At 41.1% G+C, this 23,918-nt stretch overlaps 2 protein-coding genes across 2 annotated transcripts in view; both read right to left on the reverse strand.

Moving 5' to 3' along the window:
* Positions 1-7: 7 nt before the first annotated feature.
* LOC124143791 (dehydrogenase/reductase SDR family member 11-like) lies at positions 8-13,509 on the reverse strand. Its single transcript, XM_046512897.2, has 8 exons — positions 13,384-13,509; positions 9,865-10,003; positions 8,501-8,707; positions 7,296-7,390; positions 3,838-3,958; positions 2,290-2,379; positions 1,228-1,293; positions 8-249 (listed from the first exon to the last, which is right to left on the reverse strand). The coding sequence occupies exons 2-8, from the start codon at positions 9,994-9,996 to the stop codon at positions 208-210; spliced, it is 753 nt and encodes a 250-aa protein (XP_046368853.2). The 5' UTR covers positions 9,997-10,003; positions 13,384-13,509; the 3' UTR covers positions 8-207.
* A 3,597-nt stretch (positions 13,510-17,106) lies between these two features.
* Positions 17,107-23,918, reverse strand: part of LOC124142592 (serine/threonine-protein kinase Sgk1-like) — a 127,413-nt gene continuing 120,601 nt past the window's right edge. The window contains exon 15 of the mRNA XM_046511169.2: positions 17,107-23,686. Coding sequence (XP_046367125.1) covers positions 23,571-23,686 — 116 coding nt within the window. The 3' untranslated portion in view covers positions 17,107-23,570. The remainder of the gene's footprint in view (positions 23,687-23,918) is intronic.

Consider the following 23,918-nt stretch of genomic DNA (forward strand, 5'->3'; position numbering starts at 1 on the left):
CCAGGAGTATGGTACAAGAGGCTTTGCTACAGCTGTAGCCAAGCTGGTTTTTATTCCCCTGATGAATAAATCCTACAATTAAGTACTAGAGTTTTACTGCACAATGATCCTTCTTGCACATCCTCCTGAGACAACACTGAAGCACCATCAGTAGCACCATCAGTAGCCATACTGGTGATCTTCTTGCTGGAATGTGTCCAGTGGGTGTCACACAACTTGTTCAGTTGGTCTGACCATCAGCTCACTCACCTGGAAACACAGGTTTTGTTTGTTTGTTTGTTGTTTAACACCGCACTCAGCAATATTCCAGCTATATGACGGCGGTCTGTAAAATAATCGAGTCTGGACCAGACAATCCAGTGATTGACATCATGAGCATCGATCTACGCAATTGGGATCGATGACATGTATCAACCAAGTCAGCGAGCCTGACCACCCGATCCTGTTAGTCGCCTTTTACGACAAGCATAGTCGCCTTTTATGGCAAGTATGGGTTGCTGAAGACCTATTCTACCCCGGAATCTTCACGGGTCGAAAACACAGGTAAATACTTGACACTTACAGCACTGATCCAAGTATAGCTGCTTCCACCAGTCACTGAGACCTAGTAGCATAAGTACAGCTGACTCGGACATAATAGATGTTAGCTATTAGCAGTGGTTTAAATCAGATATGTTTCTTGCTGGGTGTTTCATAATTTGATAAATATTTCCTGATAGGATGCAAATTAAAATGTAAACACATCAACCCTCAAACAATGACAGCACAGAAATTTGACAAATCGCCTGACCATGAAGTCCCCTAAAATTTATATTAAGCTGATCACCATGGTGGGGGTGCCCTTTGCTTTGACAAGAAATCATATTTATAACACCAAATCTTTCTTATTTGTTTTGTAGATGCTCGTGGGCAATATGCCAAGATGCAGGAAGCAATAAAAATAATATTATCCTATAATTTCCTAAAAAAAACTCACTTGAAAACACTATTTGAAAAATACTAAGAGAAACCTCTTGAAAGTTGGTTTTAATTAACATTATTTAAGGAAAGAAATACATTTATCCCAAAAGATTGGACAAAACCCCACTTGCAACATGGATCAATACTGACTACCTGTATATACTATATGAAAAGTGGACTGACTGTTTATTCCTGGATTTACTGGCATATTTCCTGGCATAGATGTGCTGCCTGGTATGTCGGAGGGAAGCCTCCCAAACAACCTACCTGAACAGAGGGTGGAGCAGCCAGGACAAACTCGATGGTCTTGGCCATTTCTTCAGCTGTAAGAGCCTAGAATAAAAACAGTTTCACCACTGTACATCATGCCCTTATAAACCTGAGCAAGGTGAAGCGAGGATCCTCACAAATCCACAAGGAAATTAATAATTTCATCATGTGCAAGAAATAACAAATACAAAAATTACAGCCTTGTTTCTCATCAGACCACTATCTTTATTAACTGTATTTTGTGTTACAAAGAGTTAGGCAAAGGGTTGTCCCTTAACCATGTGGTCATACTTTTTTAAAATACTGTGACAGCAGCATAAAGACTCCAGCAACCTCAATAATTTGTGCAGGCACTGATTACTCATACAATTTGTGATTGGATATCAGTAAACATTAGTGATGATGATGATGATAAAGGTGTGGTTTAATAAATTTCTAGAACATAATTGGGCAAAGCTGAGATTCGAACAAAGGATCATAGTAATTGCACGCCAAAGGGACGCAACTCTGCAGCGCGAACTGCTGCGCCTCTGACAAGGGGGCCAACCACGTCCCCGTGACCACTCGTGTCATTCCGGACAAGCCGAATAGCTTCTTGCAGGTTACGGAAAGGGGCGAGTGGTGACGAATGCGCCACATTGGTATACAAATGCTATGTACAGAATGGCACGTTTCTATGTCACATGCAGCTGGTGTTTTGAGGACAGGCACATGGATGTTCTACCACTAGCAAACAAACAGCTTATATATGTTGTTAGTCCCCAGGAAAGTAGTCCTGTGTCATTACTTATGCATCAAACAAGAAAACACGTATTATTATGATGTACAGTAAAGTACGTTTATAACGAACACGCTTTTAACGAACTGACGGATATAACGAACTGATTTTTTGTCCCGACTATTTGCTATTGTTATACTGTATAAATGCCTATAACGAACTACGGTTATAACATACTAAAGTTAGTGGTCCCTTTGAGTTCGTTATAACTGTAGTTTACTGTACGTGGAAAACGTCTGTAGGTCCAGACTTCGCGAGGATCTAGTTCCCTGGGTCATCACCTGTCTGGAGGCATACACCTCTTCAGCAGCCTTTGCATCTCCAAGCATCGTCTCGGCGAAGTTTGTTTTTATCAGACCGGGGCTTATACTCTGAAATGTAACGCAAGTACCCCCCATTATCAATGCACCTGAAAACATCGACAGTTCAAGGTGTAAAGTAATAGATACAGATACAGCATGTTAGACGGACACACTACCTTTCTGCAGGATACTGGCCCCGTGTATAGACCTTTGCAGCCAAAAAATATAAAAACTTCATCACAGTTAGATTATCTTCGAGAACGAATATACTATACGAATATACGTAATACATCTCTCTGTTACCCCAGTGTACAACCATTGGCGCGTGTTGCCATCACCAGCAGCTGGCATATAGTTATGTAAATAACAGGTCAGGTGAGGTGAAATTGGGTTTAACGTCGCATCCAAGATTATTGCACTATATAGCGACGTGCATGGACGTGTGTGTGTGTGTGGCTGCTTGTACTAGTCCGGACTGATGCAGATTTACAGTGCTAGCCCACTGAGATACCATGCCGCAGTTTAACGTGAACACCCCACTCAGACACAGTATACTGACTCCGAGCAAACCAGTCCTTGTTTTAGCCCCTTAATGCCGAGCGCCAGACAGGGTAACAAGAAGTATCATCTTTTAACGTCTTTTGGTATGACGCCCCCGGGGATCGAACACCGGACCTCCCGCTCTCAGGGAGGACGCTCTACCACTAGACCACGGAGGCGGTTTGTAAATAACAGATTCTACAATCTTCAGGAAAGCGGGTGCAATTTGTAAATTACTATATATGAGTGTAAACAACCCCAAAAGCACATCGTGTTTGGTGAAATAATATCCCTCATCATCTAGAAAACCTTCAAACTTCCGGTATGTAGGTAAATAATGGACGTGGAACAATGTGTGTTGTAACAACACTAGTCTTGCTCAAGTTTGTATATTTGTTGTTTAACGTCGTACTCAGCAATATTCCAGCTATATGACGGCGGTCTGTAAATAATCGAGTCTGGAGCAGACAATCCAGTGATTGACATCATGAGCATCGATTCATGCAATTGGGATACAATGACATGCACCAGCCAAGTCAGCGAGCCTGACCACCCAATCCCGTTTGTCGCCTCGTACGACAAGCATGCGTTGCTGAAGACTCTTGCTCTAGTTTTAATATAAGGGATTTTAACATGGTTTGGGGGATTACTTTCTACACATTTAGGTCACATATGTATCCACAGCAATACACCTCTAGATTCAAGCTGCAATATCACCGAAAATAATCAAAATTTTCGTTCAGTTTTAAATGAAATTTAGAGGATATCAAATCAGCGATAACATATTTCAAATTTGGACATGCAAATACATATGTGAGCGTTGTTTTATGCCGCTTTAAGCACTATTCAAGCTTCATCTTTGCCGGGAACACACAGTACCAAAGTTAGGAATCTTCCACGAGACGAAACAACGAAACAACACTATAACCACCAGCCTGCCCCATGCATGAACCACTGGGTTTGCTATGTGATTAAATGATTACTCACCGTGACTCTGATATGGGAGTTAATACCCCTCAGTTCCCACCGTATTCCCTCCGTCAGTGACGTCACTGCGTACTTCGTAGCAGAGTAGAAGTGACTCTTCCCAACCCGGTGACCAGAGAGGCTGAAATAGGAAGGGTGAGTGAGTGAAAGTTGCTTTATGCAGCGCTCAGGAAGATCCAACTTTATCACGGCGGCCTGTGCACAAGTGAGCCCGGGCCGGGTCAGTCAGCTGATATCATCAGTGAGTTGTGTTTAACGTCGCTTTAAACAGTATTCCACTTATATCACCCGTGCTAGCTTACTGTGGCTGGAAAGCCTGGAGTGAGGCAGGTCCCAGAGGTTTACCACGAGCACGGGTATAGTGCTGACAAACCTAGAAACATAATCAGGATATACTGGGAATGGAACCGATAATCATATTTCTTTTTGACGTGCCCAAGGGACGCAACTCTGGCCACGCAATCAGACAAATCTGACCGCATGATCCATTACGTTCGTTAAGACAAGCATAGTTTGCGTGGAACATTTCATCTCAGGAAATTTAATTAAATTTCATCTTTTACATAGATTCGGGACGTTAAGTATGATTATAATACGATTAAATTCCCCATGGGATTGAAACAAACGTTTTTTTATTAATTTTTTGTTGTATTTATAATGTCCATGCGGATATGCTGAAATCGCACGCACCGTAATCGGCTTCTAAAACAAACTTATTGGGGGCGTGGCCTAAAGGTACCACCGGCGCAGCGATGCAGCGGTGCGTGAGAAAGGTCTTCATTGTCTGATGTGTGCTTCTTAGCAGCTATACATATACTGTTACTGCTATTACTCTTAATCCCTAAAAAAGCATCACTGTATACATTGTTTGATACATTTTTCCTTCACATCTCAAATTTACATAATTCACAGTCCCAACTAAAAGTGAAACACCATTGTGATGGTCGTCAAGTGATATATCAAATACATATACTATATGAGTGAGTGAGTGAGTATAGCTTTACGCCGCTTTTAGCAATATTCCAGCAATATCACGGCGGGGGACACCAGAAATGGGCTTCACACATTGTACTCATGTCGGGAATCGAACCCGGGTCTTCGGCGTGACGAGCGAACGCTTTAACCACTAGGCTACCCGACCGCCCCTTAAACTATATGAAGATACAAGGCCTAGTATAAGTTTTGGCTCTAACTGTTACGACTGACAAAGGTCACTGACACAAGTTCACTGTTCCTGTAGCTTGATCAAATAGAGGTAAAACTGCAGCCACAGATGAGGACAGACGTGGAGTGGTCCACCCATGCAGGGCACATCTCCAACACCTCGCTTGTGGCAAATACTAGTATCTCTGAGTCCGCGAACAGTCAAGACAACCTGTGCACGTGTCTGTGGCAATGCTGGTATATTGTTCGCCGATGTCGATAGAGGCTGGACTTGTGACCGGGGTAGAATAGGTCTTCAGCAACCCATGCTTGCCGTAAGAGGCTTGTAAGAGGAGACTAACGGTGTCGGGTGGTTAGGCTCGCTGACTTGGTTGATGGATGTCATCGATTCCCAATTGCGTAGATTGATGTTCATGATGTCAAACACTGGATTGTCTGGTCTAGACTCGATTATTTACATACCGCCGTCATAAAGCTGGAATATTGCTGAGTGTTGGGTTAAACAACAAACAAACAAACAAACATGGACTGGGGTTATTTCGTTCTTGGGTTTTGTATCTGGTTTTGCAGCTGTAGCTGTAAAAATTATCTTATTTCCAGACAAAATCCCAGATTCCGGGGGATTAAGATAGTGGGAAAGTTCCTGAGTTGTATGAGGCACGCGTGGCCCAGCCTTTTACGGCGCATCAATTCGCTGTGTAGGGCTGCGTCCCTGTGGGCTTCGCCGAAAATGGTAAACGTCTGGGACCTGCATCATTCGGGCTATCCTCAAACAATACCATGCCGTGATATAACTGGAATACTGTTAAAAGCTGCGTTAAACCCAACTGTCTCACTCATGAGTAATACGATAGTTGGAAGGTTCCTAAGTATTACGATAGTGGGCAGGAAGCCCGAATGCTACCAGGAGTTCCCACTTGTATTTGCGACAGTACACAACAAGGTGAATCAGGTACTGGGGAAATTGCTGCTTGATTCACAATTTTTTCCATCTGCTAGGAAAAGCTTAAATCTTCCCTCTCCTGTGAACTCTTTGCCAGTTTCTGTTCTACCAGTTGCAGTGTCGGCGTAACGTCTCGTAGTTGTCAGCAAGCTCTAATAGTGTAGCGACGCAGTCTTCTGTGCACTGTCCAGCGAATGACAGGATGACGTCACAGTGGTAATATCGTTCCTCAGATGGAGGATACGCATGTAGCGTTTCGTGGGCGGTGGTGACAGGAGGTCTGCCACGCCTTGGCCTGTCTCTCTTCCGCCCAGCTTGCCTGAATTAGGCCATGCGCCTGGTGACTATCATTCGTCTGCAGCTAAAACCCCTTGCTGAAATTGAGTGAGTGAGTGAGTATGGTTTTACGCCGCTTTTAGCAATATTCCAGCAATATCACGGCGGGGGGCACCAGAAATAGGGCTGAAATTGAAATACGACATAAATCTTAGCTCTGTTTCATGAAGAAAAATAATCTCAGCCTCTAAAAATGAAGAACCCCCCCACCAAAAAAAACCCATGACTCTACCCCACCTCTTGGGTGGCATCAAACTAGCTAGACCGTGGTCGCAGTATAATGTTGGTCAGCCTCCTGTATCTAAATGAATTTGTACAGATCCGGGTGCCACCCCTCCAGATGATTTGTTGGGGTGGACTTGATGGTGGTCGGGCATCCTCTTTGGGAACATTTCCAATGAATGGAAATTTGACATCCGGTCTTAATAATGAACTTGTATTCGGCAATAACCAAGTGCCGATCCCTCTTGGAATTGGAAATAAACTGTAAATAAACCTGCGCATTAGTCACAGTGGAATATTGTTTCTTGTCTGCAACTCCTTTTATTGCCCAAATTGTCCTAAATGATTAATATTATGTTCACTCACTCATTGATATTAATTTTAATATCACCATGCTCGGGTGAATTTGTACCTTTGACAATAGGTGCTGGACAAGTAGGAAGACCGAAAATAAACCACAATGCAGACTTGGCACCGGCCAGATCGATGAAATAGCGCAGCGCGTCAAACACCGGGAACCCGTTTTAATCCAAGTGAGAGAAATCCCCTCAGTACAGTGGAATTTTCCGTTTTGGAGACGATTTCGCCTTCGTTATTTATCGTCTGTTTTACGCTATTTCCATTTTTCAAATTGAATTTTGGTCAAGCATTTGTGAGTATGCCTTAAATAAACTAACATTTCAAATTTGCTATGCTGACTTTACTTGCCCTTTAAGAGAAATCTGTGACCGAAGTACCTGGGTTCAACTGTACACGAACCCGGGGCGGTTACTTTAGCCAGCCATTACAATACCTGTTGATGTTGACGATATGACCATCGTCCACGTCCCGCTCCCTCATGGACTTGACGGACTCTCGCGTACACAGACACAGGGCCATGACATTCACCTACAGACAGCAATGCATTATATAGGTGACAACATAGTCAACATATATTCGGAATTGCCTACATCCACCCCACTCCCCATCTTCCCGAGGCAAGAGAGTTAACTGACTATAAAATGCCAGTGGAAGCTGGACTTTTAAAGTCAGTTAACTCTCTTGCCTCGGGAAGATGCCCACTCCAAGGCCGCTTTGCTACTGTTTTATTATATGGAGAGGTTGCAACATAGTTATATGTAATGGAAATCTATTTACCAATTTTAATGACAGTGAGTTGTCCTAAAATCGGTATTACACGGTAGCTCGTTTAGTTTTCTATACATACTCTCAATTATAAAACACAATGGAGTCTATTATTCGAAGATGACTTGGCTCAATTCGACTTGACTTCACATGTAACTTCAGTGTGTGTGTGGAGTCCACCCAAAGACGACCCCCCGTCCCCGGATCCACCACTGCACAATCTCATTAAAATCAGATCTAAGTTCACGCTGCCGCTAAACAAAGATCTGAAGACATCCCATTACGGGTCACGTCAGAACGACCTTTCGCTACTTTGACCGACCACTGAATGACTAACAAGAAGTTGACATCAGCCAATTAGAAAGCAGCTTTCTCGAGCTTTACGGCACTCATTTCAACCTGGCGACTTCCATTTCAGACTACGTTTGAAAATAAGTTGACACAGTTCTCGATTAAGATTTTGAAATCTGAACAAACGAAAATTCCGGAATGTCTAATATATGGTTGAGATTGTATGGCAGTGCTTCCCACGTACTGTGCAACGCCTCCTCCGTTCAAATGTTTATCCCACGGAAGCGAGAGATAGACAATAATTTTGAAGGAATCGGTCGTACGGGTCATAACTGTCGTTCATAATACCCCGTGTTGACGTTTTCGAGGTTGCATGATTAGAAAACACATTCCGAGTGTCACTTTCATGATCTGGTAAGCGACGCTTTGATTGGTCGGATGAAAGGTCGCTCTGACGTGACCCGTAATGGGATGTCCTAAGATCTTTGTTTAGCGATAGCGAGAACTAAGATTTGATTTTAATGAGATTGCCACTGCATGTCTTTATAACACATCATAAACTATAATTGCAAAAAGGAATACCTCCCACATATTGTTCCATTGCTCACTGTCGCCGTCGATGATTGGTGCATCCAGAGCGAGGCCAGCGTTGTTTATACACACGTCAACGCCGCCCCACTGACCTTTGATCTTTTCAAACATAGCCAATATCTCAGTCTGTTTCCGCAGGTCTACTTTGATTGGCAGAACCTCGCCCCGCCCAGAGGATGAAACGTCATCAGAAAGTTTCTGGGGAGAAATATATGTTTTAAAGTTTCCTTTTTCTATATCAGATACTTTGTGTATGTTATGTACACATACAGAAAATAGGTGCTCGCGTGAATGATTGTTAGAAACGGCTCATATGGCGGGCACATTCAAAGACAACTGTTGAAGGAATTATTCCCAGTTGAATGTACCCAAACACAACATCTTTGTGGAAAATGTATGCAGAAAACATGCAAATCATGCATTTTGTCACCCATGCGTAGCCATGATAGGTTTGTTTGTTGTTTAAAGCCGTACTCGACAATATTGCAGCTATATGACGGCGGTCTGTAAATAATCAAGTCTGGAACAGGCAATCCAGTGACTGACATTATGGCAATCGATCCACGCAATTTGGAAATTGCATCAGCGAGTCTGACCACCCGAACCCGTTAGTCGCCTCTATCGACAAGCATAGTCACCTGTTACGGCAAGCATGGGTTGCTGAAGACCAATTCCACCCGGATCATCACGGGTTCCAAGACAGGTACGTGAATAGTGGGACATTGTTGCTTTTATCATCCACAACTGGCTTCCATCGGAGTTGCCACACTCAGTAACGGTCCCGCTTTTTGACGGCGGTTTGTAAATAATCGAGTCGGGACCAGAAAAATCCAGTGATTAATACCTCGCAAATGGGATACGGTGACATGCATCAACCAAATCAGCGAACCTGACCACCCGATCCCGACTTTTAAAGTCAGTTAACTCTCTTGCCTCGGGAAGATGCGCACACACAAACACACGTCGCTATATATATGTGCAATAATCTTGCACGCGACGTTAAACCCCATTTCACCTCACCTCGCATTACAAACAGCCCCACTAAGTAGTGTACCATAGCACAACTCCAACATATTAGCTGCTCAGTGATAGTGTGGGCTGGCATCACCTAGAGCTCAACCAAAGTCTTTATCCGTCTTGTTGGTGAACTTCCGGGGTTTCGTTGTGGTGATGAGGTTTTGAGGCCAGTCGTGGTAGTCTTTGCGCGTAGGACTGGTCATCAGTTTGATTTCCAACAACTCCTGCCCACTCATAACTCCCGTGTCAACGGATTCTTTTGAGGTTTGTGTTAATTTTTTAGAAGTATATAACAGTAACATGTATGAAAACAATGAAGGATTATTCGCGTGTCGCACCTTGAGTTTGTCTTCGCTTCTTGCACAGGCCACAACTTTCATCCCATAAGAGGCAAGTAACTTCACAGTTGCTTCCCCTACTCCCATAGACGCACCTGTTACCAAGGCAACGCGACCCTGCCAGCGATCCATATTAATACTGAAATATTGAAAATCGAATTAGTTTCATGCCTATACATATTGTAGACGTGAGTTCTATCAGTCGATTTATATGCATATTTGGTTGCTGCAGACACCACCATCAGTAACACCAACCTTAGCATGAAACGACAATCGGCATTATCGTCGCTCTATTATATATAGCATATTTATTTCTTCTGACTAATTGTAACGTATCATTAGAAATAAAAGTTAAATTATCATCTCAAGCAGCTATTAATGTTATATATTCCGAACCAGCGTAACTAACACAAAATTATACTCAATAACTTTGTAATTATTTGTGGTTAACGATTGCGTCAATTATATTCATAGATGGCAATTGCCAGTGTACATGTAAATCTCCTCTATTTCTATATACCGACTTCGTGGTGTAGTGGATACAGCGTCTGCCCGGAGTGCGGAAAGTCCGAGGTTCGATCCCCTGATCGCGACGTTAAAAGATGACATTTAATTGTTACCCTGCCTGGCGCTTGGCATTTTGGATCTAAAACAAGGAGTCTGAGCGGGGTATCCACGCCAACTGCGGCATGCAATCTCAGGGGTCTAGTACAAGCAGCCACACATGCATACACGTCATCTAGCACACGACGATAAACCCCATTTCACCTCACCCCCAGGCTCTCGTTCCACAACGCGATCATAGGGCTACGATTATCGTAAGCCTTTGTTAAAGTATGTGAGTTACGATCACCTTAGCGCTAAGATCGCTTTGTGGAACGGGGCCAAGGAGTGTTAGAGATCCACCGTAGAGTCCTTCCAATTCAATTTTTAAAACTGGGCTCCATTAAAGGCACATGAATGAGCCATGCACTGGAACTTCGAGGAAAAGAATAGCGGCGTGAAGAGCTGTATATCGTCGCATGGCGCGGCTGACTCTGCAGTGTATACTGAACAAAAAAAAGTTCCTGTGACATTGAATAAGATTTAATGCAAAGTTATGTTTTTTACCAAATCTGAAACAATTTCGGTTTGCAACAGATAAAAGACTCCTGTAAGTGTTCAAATGGTTTAATTTGCCATACTGACTTCAGAAAATGCGTGATTTCATTAAAAAAACCATGAACATGCCAAAATGTCAATTTACAATTCAATAGCGTGTGTGTCCACCTCTGGTTGCGATGCAAGCAACACATCTTCGTCTCATGGAATGGACCAGGCAAAGTCCTGTGGGATATCTGTCCATATCTGCTTAAGCATGTTTCGAAGTTCCTGGAGTGTCTGTGGAAGACGTGGTTGACGTCGAAGGCGCCGATCCATCTCATCCCACATGTGCTCGATCGGTGAGAGATCAGGGGAGCGAGCCGGTCAGGGGATGACATTCACGTTGTTTTGTTGAAGGGAATCCTGAACAAGTCGAGCAATATGAGGCTGGGCGTTGTCATGTTGAAAGGTAATGCCTGGGCCATGACGAAGTAAAAACTGTAGAACAACAGGGCCGATGATCTCGTCGCGGTAGCGCTGCCCATTGAGATTTCCCTCTACCACCATCCAACGGGTCCTCTGTCTTGCTGTAATCCCACCCCATACCATAACGATGCCGCCCCCGAACCGATCTTCTTCCATGACACAATGATTGACGTAACGTTCACCTCGACGTCGGTACACTCGAATCCTTCCATCGCTGTGGCTGAGTCGAAAACGAGACTCGTCCGTGAATAGAACCTGTCCCCACTGCATGGCCGTCCAGCGTAGACGGTGTCTGCACCACTGTAGACGTGCTTGGCGGTGGTTTCCTGTCAAAATGGGACGTCTGGTGGGTCTTGTGGCGACAATCCCTGCACATCTGAGGCGACGACGTACCGTTTGTGAAGATATTCGTCGAAGGCCAGGGATGCTTCTTGCAGTCACTGTTGCTGGCTGGAATCCATTTCGTAGGTGTGTTGTTCCAATCCAGTTGTCTTGTCGATTATTGGTTACACGTGGCCTGCCACTCCGAGGATGGTCTCTGACTGCATTCGTCTGTTGCCAACGTTGCCATAAACACCAAATGGTGTTTCTGTGGACGTTAAATTGTCTTGCAACATCACGTTGACTCGATCCTGCTTCAAGCATACCAATGGCTCGCAGACGCTCATTTTCGGACAGGCGTGGCATTTCGTAATGTTGAATAATTGCGTAATTTTATTGTTTTTCTGAGTGGTTGTTAGCACGATGCTAAACAATGCATATGGAATCCCGTTAACGCACATGTTCCTATACCCATTCTTGGGTAGTGAAATGCATGGGGCTTGCATAAAAGTCAATGTTTGCATGGAATGCATGCTTTTCTGTAGCAGTTGCGTTTTTGTGACCTGATTCCATTCATGTACTACAATATTGAAAACCAAACTTTACTTTACAAATACACTATAACATTGGTGTCACAGGAACTTTTGTTGTTGAGTATATTTCTGTTGAGTCTCTTTACACACTTGACTCCGCGGAATAAGAATTCGTAGCTGTGCACAAATAATTCAGGGATGCATAGTTATATGCAGTGGTGATACAATAAATGTTTTCTATTTGTGTATTGCTATGCTTGTTTGTTTCTTGTTTATCCCTGTTGTTGTGGAATATAATTGATTGACCCAAAAGTGTATTTAACGCCGCATTCACCTAGATTCAAGTTTAAACTATGGCCTGTGAACAATCGAGTTTAAACAGACAATCCAGTGACTGATATCATGAGCAGCGATTCACGCCGTCGGGGTACGATGATATGAAATGAACGAAGTCACTGATCCTGACCCCCAATCCATTTAGTCGCCTCTGACGTTGTTCTTTTTGCTTCTGTTTGTTGTTTAACGCCGCAGTCAGCAATATTCCAGCTATATGACGGCGGTCTGTAAATAATCGACTCTGGACCAGACAATCCAGTGATTGATATCATGAGCTTCGATCCACGCAATTGGGATCGATGACATGTATCAACCAAGTCAGCGAGCCTGACCACCCGATCCCGTTAGTCGCCTCTTACGGCAAATATGGGTTGCTGAAGACCAATATTCTAACCCGGATCTTCACGGGTCCCTCTTACGACAAGGGCAGGTTGGTGGGGACAATTATTGTAACTCAGATTCCCCACGGATTGTGCAGTTACGAATACCTGTGATTCAACCTGACCTCATTCAGGATGTTTAGAAACGTTAACACAGTGGATAATGCAGTCAAACGCAGCCTGTGTTGAGTCGTAACGCCATGACAACTGATGCTTAACATGCATTTCTAACATCACACATAATTCACACGCACAGTGCATGTTATATTTATTTCCGGGTTACACAAACACCCTCTTAACGTTAACAAATGGAGCGTGACTAAAAGGAATGTTAAGGTGCACGTGCATTTACCACCGCCTGCGTTAAACTGTCCACCTACCTGTGTGTGATTCACGTGAAGCCTCCACGCCACTGTTTGCACCACGTGTACGCTGACGTCAACAGCTATCAATCATCGACCAGGACGTCAGAGAGCGACAGATTTTACTGCCGCTTCTTTCAATAAGAGATCGCCGTGATGTTTCAAATACCACGACACTAGGATCTGTGCAAAATGACAGCCATCTCCCTGAAGGTCATACGACTGGAGGAACGCTTATATCTTAACTGGTCAGGTGAGTTCAAATGGGGTTTAACGTCAGGTTCAGGATTGTTGTACTAATATATGTAGTGTTAGCCCATTGAGATATCATGCATGAGTAAGGTACACTCCTTTTGAATAGAGTGTCTGCTCCTATAGTTTGTATTTTAAAAGCCCATAGTGATAGCTGATGAAAACCTATTGTACAGTTTGGTGCAGACAGACCATGGATCATCGTAATCTGGGCAAGGCAGGGATTCGAACCCACTACCTGATTGTTCTGGTTGGACTAAGGATTACATGCAGTAGTACGTCAGACAACGCAGCAGTGAACTGAGAACTTTGATGAATGGGAATAAATTTGACACTGCTTTGAAAGTATTTCAATTATAATCCCAAGGTGTCAGCTTGATTTGGAAAGAACAGCCCAACACCTAGACATTTACCACTTGGTGAAACCCAAGTGTGGTTGTGGTGCTGACAAATCTGGAAACATAAATCTGGCTGGACTGGGATTGAAAACTCATGGTCAGAGGTTTCTGGCACCTCTAAGGGAAGCAACTCTGTACAGCAAAGGAGAGAGAGGGAGGAAAGAGAGAGAGGGGAGAGAGAGAGAGAGGGGGAGGAGAGAGAGGGGAAGAGAGAGGGAGGAGAGAGAGAGAGGGAGGAAAGAGAGAGGGAGGAGGGAGAGAGAGGGAGGAGAGAGAGGGAGGATTGAGAGAGAGGGAGAGGGAGGAAAAAGAGAGAGAGAGAGAGAGAGAGAGGCTATAAGGAAGAAAACTCTTCCTACAGTGTTGTGCCTTTGACCACAAAACCACCTGAGCAGTCATTTGCACAGCTGCAATATACACAACAGAACAACAACAGCGCTTGTTCTGCTTGAATCATCTTTATTTATATCACTTGGATCAGATATTTTCAGTTTCACTTTTTCACAAAACTCAATGGTGCAAATAAGTTTATAGCACTAAATCAACAACTTTTACAAAATTAACATTGATTTTATGGAACATGGATCAAGAAACACTAAAAAGTCTTATCAGGTAGATACTTCAGGAAACATAAGACAGAGATTGATCTCAAACTGGCCAAAAATTATTTATCTAGATGTGAATCCTGAGTCATATAAAACATTTTTGGCAAGGAAGTATTGCATACAGTGGGAGAGAACTGAGGAAGTCATATTTGTACTCTTAATATTTGAAAACAACCATGGCTTATACCTTTCTCGATCCATGCCAAACACTTGCATCCATAATTTTGTTTGCAAATGTATGAAAATGTCGTAGAATAATAATTTCCATATCTTGACAGTCACAATCTCTGGAATCCAGGAACCATTCTTACATTTCATTGAAACAATGCATCGAATCTATGAAAAACACAGATTAAAATATACAACTAAAACATCACACAAAACAAATCGGAACTTCAAAAATATTTTTATACCTTGCCAGAGTTTCCAAAACCTTAGGATGTCTGCTGATATGATTTTGTGCTTCTGGGCAATTCAAACTGTAGTTGGTGAATCAAGTCCTTTGACGACATATTTGGAGGCAATTGACCACCAGTATGAAGGGACGTTGATGAGAATCACAGACTAAAGGCCTATCAGAGATATGGCATTATATAAAATGTGGGCTGATACCCATCCTGTGATTGGTTGCATATTGCTTACTGCAAAGTGACTCAGCGTAGTGCCACAGTAACTTCAATACAATTTGTTTGTTGGTTAACGCCACACTCTGCAATATACCAGCTGTATGTAAATAATTGAGCCCGGACTAGACAATCCAGACATCATGAGCATCGATCTACGCAAATGGGATAGATGACATACATCAACAAAGTCAGGGAGCCCAACGATCCCATACCCTTGGTCGCCTTTTATGACAAGAATGGGTTCTTAGACCAATTCTAACCCGGATCTTCACGGGGCATTAAACCATGACGCCACTGCATTATCACCAAGTGACGTCATTGCCCTGTAATTATAGTATTATGCAAAACTGTTAAGATTGTGAGTGATTTCCTCATGTTGTATGTTGTAATTAAAAGTGTGAATATGGTGCCTAGTTAATACTACAGAATACACACTGTCGATATGTTAAAGTGAGGAGTTACAATCGCAGTAGTCCTAAGATCACCTTATAGACCTAGGCCCAAATCGTGAATGATAATATTCAATAGTTTACTTGGCCATATCAACCTTGTCTGACTCGTACCTGCAAGATTTATTTCCGTAGTATACATGTTGCAAATATTACAAACTATGTACATAATTTCCTCGATTCTTGGTTATTGTTATATCATTATTTACATATACACAATATCAACACTATACCAATATAGATTTCATCAACACGGGGTTAAAACAGAGGGTATACCTGCTTAATGCAGAACATTTGGAAACTTAATTCATCATTTTTTCATACAATCAATGAAACATCTAAAGTGAGATTAAGTTACTCAATTGAAAACAGTGTAGAATAACATTAGGTAAATATTGCTCAATTGACATATTATAAAAGTAAAATATTTTGTATAATTTCAACCAGGATTAATTTATATTATTTTGTCAATTACATAAATTCTGATGCTAAAAACATCATATTGTGTGGAATGCTCTGATATGTAGGAAGAACATTGCTCAACAAATAATGGAACATGAAATGGAATGTTTGTTCTGGATAAGTGTACACTTCACGGGGCTTACAGGGTTATCTCCCTTAGACTGACTGCTTGCATGGCTGGTGAATTACAAAGCTGGAATTGGTGAACACATATTTATTGAGTATCATCATTGTCAGGGTAATGGTAACATGTTTCACATCTACCATTATGTTAATCAACCCATACGCTTAACTAGTTACAGATGAGACAAATTTGGTTCGATCAGGTTCAGATATTTCCTGATCACAATAAATAAATGGAAATTGAGTTACCGTATTGGACGCAATAAGCGCCCACAGCGAAATTTGCTGAGATATTGGCTAGTGAACAATCCCAATTAGCACACCTTCCGATTGATCAATGTACACAAGACTTCTTTATTTCGTGTATAATACGAACTCGTGTGTTATATGCACCCTTAATTATGGGCATTTAATTCATTAAAAATATATCTGTTGTACATAAACATTTCAGGCTGTCAGCATAAACAACAAAATTTATCTTTCAACTCTGTTTTTTTCCCCAAAATAACATTCTAATAAGAGCCCCCTATTTCTAATTTTGAGAGCGCCCTGGGCGCTTATTACGTGGAATATGGTATTAAGTACTTAAAGCTATGTGACATAATACATATCTGCTTCTGCTGCATGGATCATCAAACTTCCATGGGTTTGTATACAACACCTTCCATCTTGGAAGAACACAGAGTATACAAACCTGTGAAGTATTGACGATGTCAGCGTTTCATGACTGGCCTATACCCATTACATTTGTATTATCGGTACATCAGCTGGTTAATTTTAAGACGAGAACAATATTTTCAAGGAAACCTATTCTATTTGAAACTAAAGAAATCCCCAATGACCTTGATTATTAAAGAAACTTTTTTGTTGAGTAACATCAATATTTATTTGTAAATGAAACATATCAACAATAATTGGTACACATTTAACAATTCTTTTAATCTTAAATATTGTCAACTAGTGTAAGTTACTTGGGGTACAAATCTAAACTTTTGGTGTGTTTTTTTGTTCCGGCCATCTCCTGTACATATGCTACATATACATGTATGCTTATTATGAACTACAGTTATCACATACTAAAATGGGTGGTCCCTTTGAGTTTGTTACAACTGTAGTTTACCCTACTTACAGTCCGACTTGTCACTATGTAATAATACTGTTTACTTCCTTACTTGGCTAAACCTGCTTCAGCCTTCAACACTTTAACCTTAATAGAGAGGGGGAAGCGGGCCTGAAATGCTCCAAATCCTAAGATGTCCTACATATCATGATAATATTGACAGAAAATGGTTAATTTTCCTAAGAAGAACCATTCTTGAAGTTACCTGTCTTTGACTGGAAGGCAAAGATAATGTTTCCAACACTGCTGAAGGACTCGAGCAGCCTCATGATTCTGGTACTGGTGTGTGTAAGAATTTGACAGAATCAAACTGAATGAAAGAAAAGATACTTTCAGACAATAAGTAAAATTATCTTAACACCTGGGCTTCTCAATTTGTCTCCACAACATTCCTGTTGCCCTTATCCCTGGCACTGACACGGAGTTATTCCCGGGGAAATACATATTTTATTCCCATATTTCTGTCTGGAGCATGACATTTGTTAATGGAAGAGCACTGGAGAGTTATACACGGTACCCGAGATAGTCTAATACTACTCATCTGTGACAGACATGCTGAAAGGACCTCTACGGATTAATTCAATTGATTTTTGTCCCTAGACTGCATCCATCTTCAAAACTTATCTAGGTGAAATGTGATTTACAATAGCTTTACAAAAAGATTGAATAAAGCCATAAAGGTAAAAAATATATTTCAAACAAACCAAACAATATCAGCTAGAAGAAGCATAACTTAATTTGCACTCAAATATCAAAATATTGGATATCACTTAAAACAAATTTCCTCATAAAACCAAAGGCAAGAATCCAATTTTAAAATCCATTCCAATCCAATAAAACACATTTAATCTCAAACTGTCTTAATCAAAAAAAGTATTTTTAAAGTGAAATACTATCATTGAATTAATGAAAATTGACTTTCCGGTAAATGATATTTTACAAGCGATTGGGTAGTAACTCAACAGGAGTTACAATGATAGATTGTAACATGGCAATACACCGGTCTCAGCTTGAGTACAAAACACAACAGTGGTACTACGCTGATCATTGGCCCCTGTATAATATACAGGAGCACCTCAGAGGGACTCCGACATCAACACTGGGAAGTCTATGAATAAGAAAATGAAGCCATTTAATATTCTGGGATGGTCTGATCTGTTATGTTTGAGACAGAATATTTATTGAGTCAGTGCTTCAAACCATACAATTGTTTCTCTGCAAGGATGTTCATGAATAGATTATTCTTTTCAAGGATATTTGAGAACAGATTATCATTTTCAAGGATATTCAGCAAAAGATTATTTCTTTCACCATCATCCCAGGCCCTTGGGTACATCATCAATGGTGGGGCACTTACTGCAGCTGTATCACACAAGGGCGACGGTCTTCATACATACTACATGCAGCAAATCACAACAAAATGCCAGAATATATCCCTGCGAAAGTCAAAAGGGACTTTGATTACCGTACATGTATGTAATACTTCGATGATCTCAAGGAATCAGATTCATACAGGTCAAGACTGATAGTTTCATATTTACTAATTTTGTTGTGAAAATGAAACCAGGACACTACATAATTGATCGCTAATATTTATGAAGAAAACTTTTGGTATCTTATGTTGTAGTCGTTGACAACCGCTTGTTGTTACTGGGGTCAGTGACTGTCCTGACACATTGTCGCACTGTTACTGCACAAGCAGCCTGATAATTCTGTTATCATGATTAATCATGTTATTCTAGGGCACCCACGATATAATCAATTTCATAACACAAACACGACTACCGTATTCGATGTATTCGACGCCCTGCTCCAGTATTGCACCCCCTGACTTACATTTAGACCAACCTGTACGTCATTTTTCTGACTGCCCGGAACAATGCCTGACAATTTATATGACAGTCTGTATTTGCTTGCGTATATTACCAATTATTTTTTACAGAACACAGGTGGGCTTAATGGGTATATATTCCCTTGTAGCAATTAACAAATGTTTTTTAGTTTCATGAACTTTTGTTTATTCACTGGCACTCTATCTCTGCAAACAGATATAACTCATTGTGTATGGTTTTGATAACCTCCTCTTTTGTCAATGTCATTTGACCATGTTGACCGTATTATCATTTGGAGTTAAAATGGTTTGTATCTTTACAATTTAGCAACAAGGAATTAAACTATTAAACTACCAGATCAGATTTTATATGTTGAATTCCTCATATGCATTACAAATGGTGTGCAGTTTTAACTTCTAGGAATATAATAGTCTTCGTAACAATATGATTAACTATTTTCTTACAAAATATTTCATGTAAATCTTGCCAAATATTCTATCTACCAGTAGTTAATGTTTATACAGTGATGAAAATGGTGACAAGAATTCAAACAAAATACTCCTTAAAAGATTACAGCATAAATATGCCATGTCAGTCTCGGTATAAAACTCCCATACATATCATAGGGGTATGAGATGCCACTTTCCAACTACAATTTACGAAACAGTTGATGTCTTTGCAAAAACCCACAAAACACAAACATACCCATTTAGAGATTTAGAGATAAATAATAATGTTTTCTACAAAATCTTTGGTTTTGAAGGATTAACATGTTTCACCTGTACAGAAAGCATCAAAGAAAATTTTGCTAATTAAGCGAGTGATTCCAGGTAGGTTTCTTTGTGAACAGGTCTTGGTACTCATGACTTGGCTTATGTTGATAATGAAGACAGACTTAGTGCCATAGTGCAGCAAGAGTCTGATAGAACAGATTTAAGACAATGACATATTAATTATAAAATGTTCACACCAGATGCACAGTCAAACTTGACATTCATGTTCAAGTAAATTTCATTTTGTGCTTAATAAATAAAATGTCTCCCTCCTTACATTTTTTAATCATTAGTATGAAAACCTAATAATTCATTTCCTGTGGGGTTACCAATTATAACAACGAGAATGAAAATCTGGCCTTCTGTTCAGGCCACCTGACTGCCCCTTAAGACATCATGGTATGCTGGTGTTGAAAGTTCCTGCAACAAGATATACACTGATCATCTATAACGCTCATCAATTATTTGGACCCCGAGGGTAGCATTGTAGTGAGGGATCACTGTACATCACAAATGTTTTCGATTGTGACACACAATACCAAGGCAGAAGAGGCCAAGATATATGGAAATTAAACCTGGAACATCTATTTCAGAAGCAAGCACATGACCTGTTGGGCTACTATTTTCTCTCTCTGCTACGGACTCTCACTAGCATCGACTGGAACAAACATAATCCCAGAGAGCAGCACAGGTACCGCATGCAGAATCTACATCAGTGACAAGGAGGAAAGGAAGGCGATTACGTAAGTCGGGACGGACACAATCACATGGCGTAATCAACGGTGGACGCTACTTCACAGCCGCTTCAGCCACAAGCTGCATCACACAGTAATCAATATCCATCAGGCAATTTCACTTACGCATTAACGAATCATGAAAATTCATGCACAGAGCCTGGCTGCTTACCTATCCAAGGAAATAAAATTGTGCAATTCAACAAATTAATCATGACATTGACAAGTAATTGCTTTACCAAATATTTTTCCTACCATTAAATGAATATGCAAGCCTGATAATCAAATAGATTCTATTTTGTGTTTGATGGCGTTGTTATGGAACTGCCCTTGTCAGATGTAATTCCGACACATGCTAGTGACTGTTAGTGAGGAATTTGCATTGATTCTTATTATTGAGTGCTGCAAAAAAAACCGACATGCCACGAAAATGTCAAATGATTTGCCAGAGAATGAATGTACACAATGGCTTCAGGTCAGATTAATTCACCAAGATTACCATGAAGTCTGGTTTTCAGAAATACTCTTGAATTGTAAATTGTAATGCACTTTATGCAGCCATATAATTTTGTCTGTGAAAATTTATGTGTCTGTGACAAACTAGATTGACAGATTCTGACATTTCCTTATATTACGGTAACATTGAGGCATGTTCATGACATACCAATGAATGGTAAACTTGCTTATGAATATGACATATCCTTATATTTTATTTCTTAGATTGATGTTAAAGGCTTATTCATAATACCAATCACTTATAAAAAATTTTTTCTTAAAAGTAAAAGATTCTTATATTTTATTTTATCTTATATTGTTGTTAAAGGCTTTTTCACCACCAATAATTGGAAACGTTTTTATGAAAATGACATATTGTTATATTTCTTATTATCTTAGATTGATGTGAAATGGCACTAAGGATTGGAAAAGTTAAAAATTTTCCTGAAGGGAAAGAGATCAACACTGGGAGGTCAATGTTCCTTGAGACAGAAACAGATCTGTCCTGAATCTGGGAGTAGGACAGTCTCTGTTTACGGTGCCAGTCGTATTGAATACCCAGCTCAGCATCCAATCTGCCAGTCTGAGTGCTGAGGGAGTAGGCGCTGTCTCCTCACCATTGTTTACCCAAGTCATTATTGGCTTTCTCAAAGACCTTGGCACCAGCTGGTCTCACACACCCAGTCTCCTGTAACAACTGTTTGGTCTGGCGCTGCATGTTAAGATAGGGATTCCTGGAAGTGTTAGATCCATGGTTGGTCTCATGGTGGAATATGGTAGATGGTATGGGACTTGAAAACATTGACATCATTTTGTCTTGAACACTCCACCTCCCCATGACAACCTGGCGCTGTGAGTTGATAATGGTGATTCCTGGAATTGGTAAATCCTAGCTGGTCTCATGGTGGAATATGATAGATGGTGGGGGACTTGAAAACCTACACATCTAATTGTCTTGAACACTCCACCTGCCCATGACAACCTGGTGCTGTGAGTTGATAGTGATGACTGGAATTGGTAAATCCTAGCTGGTCTCATGGTGGAATATGATAGATGGTGGGGGACTTGAAAACCTTCACACCTAATTGTCTTGAACTCTCCACCTACCCATGACAACCTGGCGCTGTGAGTTGATAATGGTGATTCCTGGAATTGGTAGATCCTAGCTATATGGAAAATGGTAGTAGGCTTGAAAACGTTCACACCTAATTGTCTTGAACTCTCCACCTACCCATAACAGCCTGGTGCTGTGAGTTTATAATGGGGATTCCTGGAATTGGTAGACCTCATGGCTGGGTTGACTACGGTAGAGACTTCCTGAAACAACCTGAGACATTTCGATGCTGTCATTTCCTATCTAAACAAAGCGGCCATTCCTATGGGTCTTCTCCTGAGGATGTAAGTGTCCTGGCCATGTCTTGCCGCTGTTGTGAAGTGTAATTGCTGTGATCAGTTGATTGGCGTCCTTGGGTGCGGGTCAAACTCAATCCGAAACAGACTAACGAGATCCAGAAGCCTGGAGTTGTCGTCTCTAATCTCAAATATATATTTCAGTTTTTGTGAATCTGTTCCATTTCTACAGACAACCTTTATGGCTGTGGTAATATTCTATTTCTGAGCAACAGGTTTGTCCATCATGTCAATCAAATAAATTCTTCATGACAAACACCACTTCCTAAAGTCAAGATACTGTAGTGATAAAGCTAATCTCAGCTTCACATAAAACGCTCCCATCTGACCTAGCTGTGCACTGAAGATGAGCATGAAATCAAAGAAAATACGATACAGAATGGATTGATTAACTAGGAGAGCCATAAATTCAGTAATATCATAACAGTATTACCACTCATTAGTTGCCATCAAAGATGGATGCATTTCATGGACATTTCAATATGCATATCACATACTACTCAATTTTTGCTAAGGACCACACTCAAGGTGACTGTTATCCTTAGCAAATGTTGAGTAGTGTATTTAATTTGTAGTAAAATTCTTCCCTCTGTAACCTGAATAGTATACACTATACACGAGGTACTAGTAGTGATTACAAGTAAGTGTAAATTCTTTTTCCTTGTTATAACAAAGGTTTAGACATTCAACAGGCTGCTTCTTTTCATGTTGAAGGAGTAGGTCCAGCTTTATGCCGTGAGGGTCAATTGTCTGCAGTTGATCAGGCAAATAACATTCACTGATGTTAGGACTGATATTTGAAACACAAGGATATCGTCCCCCATGAGTGTATTAACGATCACACATTCATTCAGTCGTCAGTCTTCACTCCACACAAAAAATAGTTGCATCTGTGTCTATGTACAATGCAGATACACGATGTGTTGTCAGCCAAACGCATCCTCTGCCGGTGGGACGTAGGAGAAGCCCTCAAACACGCCGTCTGCTTCCATGACGCTAGCGCTGACAAGCTTGCAGCTGCCTGCTGACCGGCCGATGGACGCTGTGGGAGGGAGGGAGGACAGCAGGACGTAAGATTTGAAACTAAATCAACAAGACTAGTGTTGATATGTGTAATAGTGAGTGAGTTAATGCTTTACGTCACATCGGCAATATTTCAGCCATATCGTGACGAGGATATGTGTAATAAGTTATGAGGCTATAACAGTGAAAAAACATATTTACAACTTGCATTAAGTACATTGACAGTTGTAGATGAGATGCGTACAGTTGGA

The sequence above is a fragment of the Haliotis rufescens genome, unplaced genomic scaffold, assembly GCF_023055435.1.
Source record: "Haliotis rufescens isolate VD_foot unplaced genomic scaffold, xgHalRufe1.0.p SCAF_2, whole genome shotgun sequence".
Taxonomy (NCBI): Eukaryota; Metazoa; Mollusca; class Gastropoda; order Lepetellida; family Haliotidae; genus Haliotis; species Haliotis rufescens.

What these genes read in the sequence shown, in the direction of transcription:
- LOC124143791 (XM_046512897.2), bottom strand. Translation starts at nt 9,996, where the DNA reads ATGGATCGCTGGCAGGGTCGCGTTGCCTTGGTAACAGGTGCGTCTATG. An exon ending in CATATCGTCAACATCAACAG is followed by an intron (nt 3,959 to 7,295) that starts GTATTGTAATGG and finishes TTCCTATTTCAG; the next exon opens with CCTCTCTGGTCACCGGGTTG. An exon ending in AGGTGTATGCCTCCAGACAG is followed by an intron (nt 1,294 to 2,289) that starts GTGATGACCCAG and finishes TTTTTATTCTAG; the next exon opens with GCTCTTACAGCTGAAGAAAT.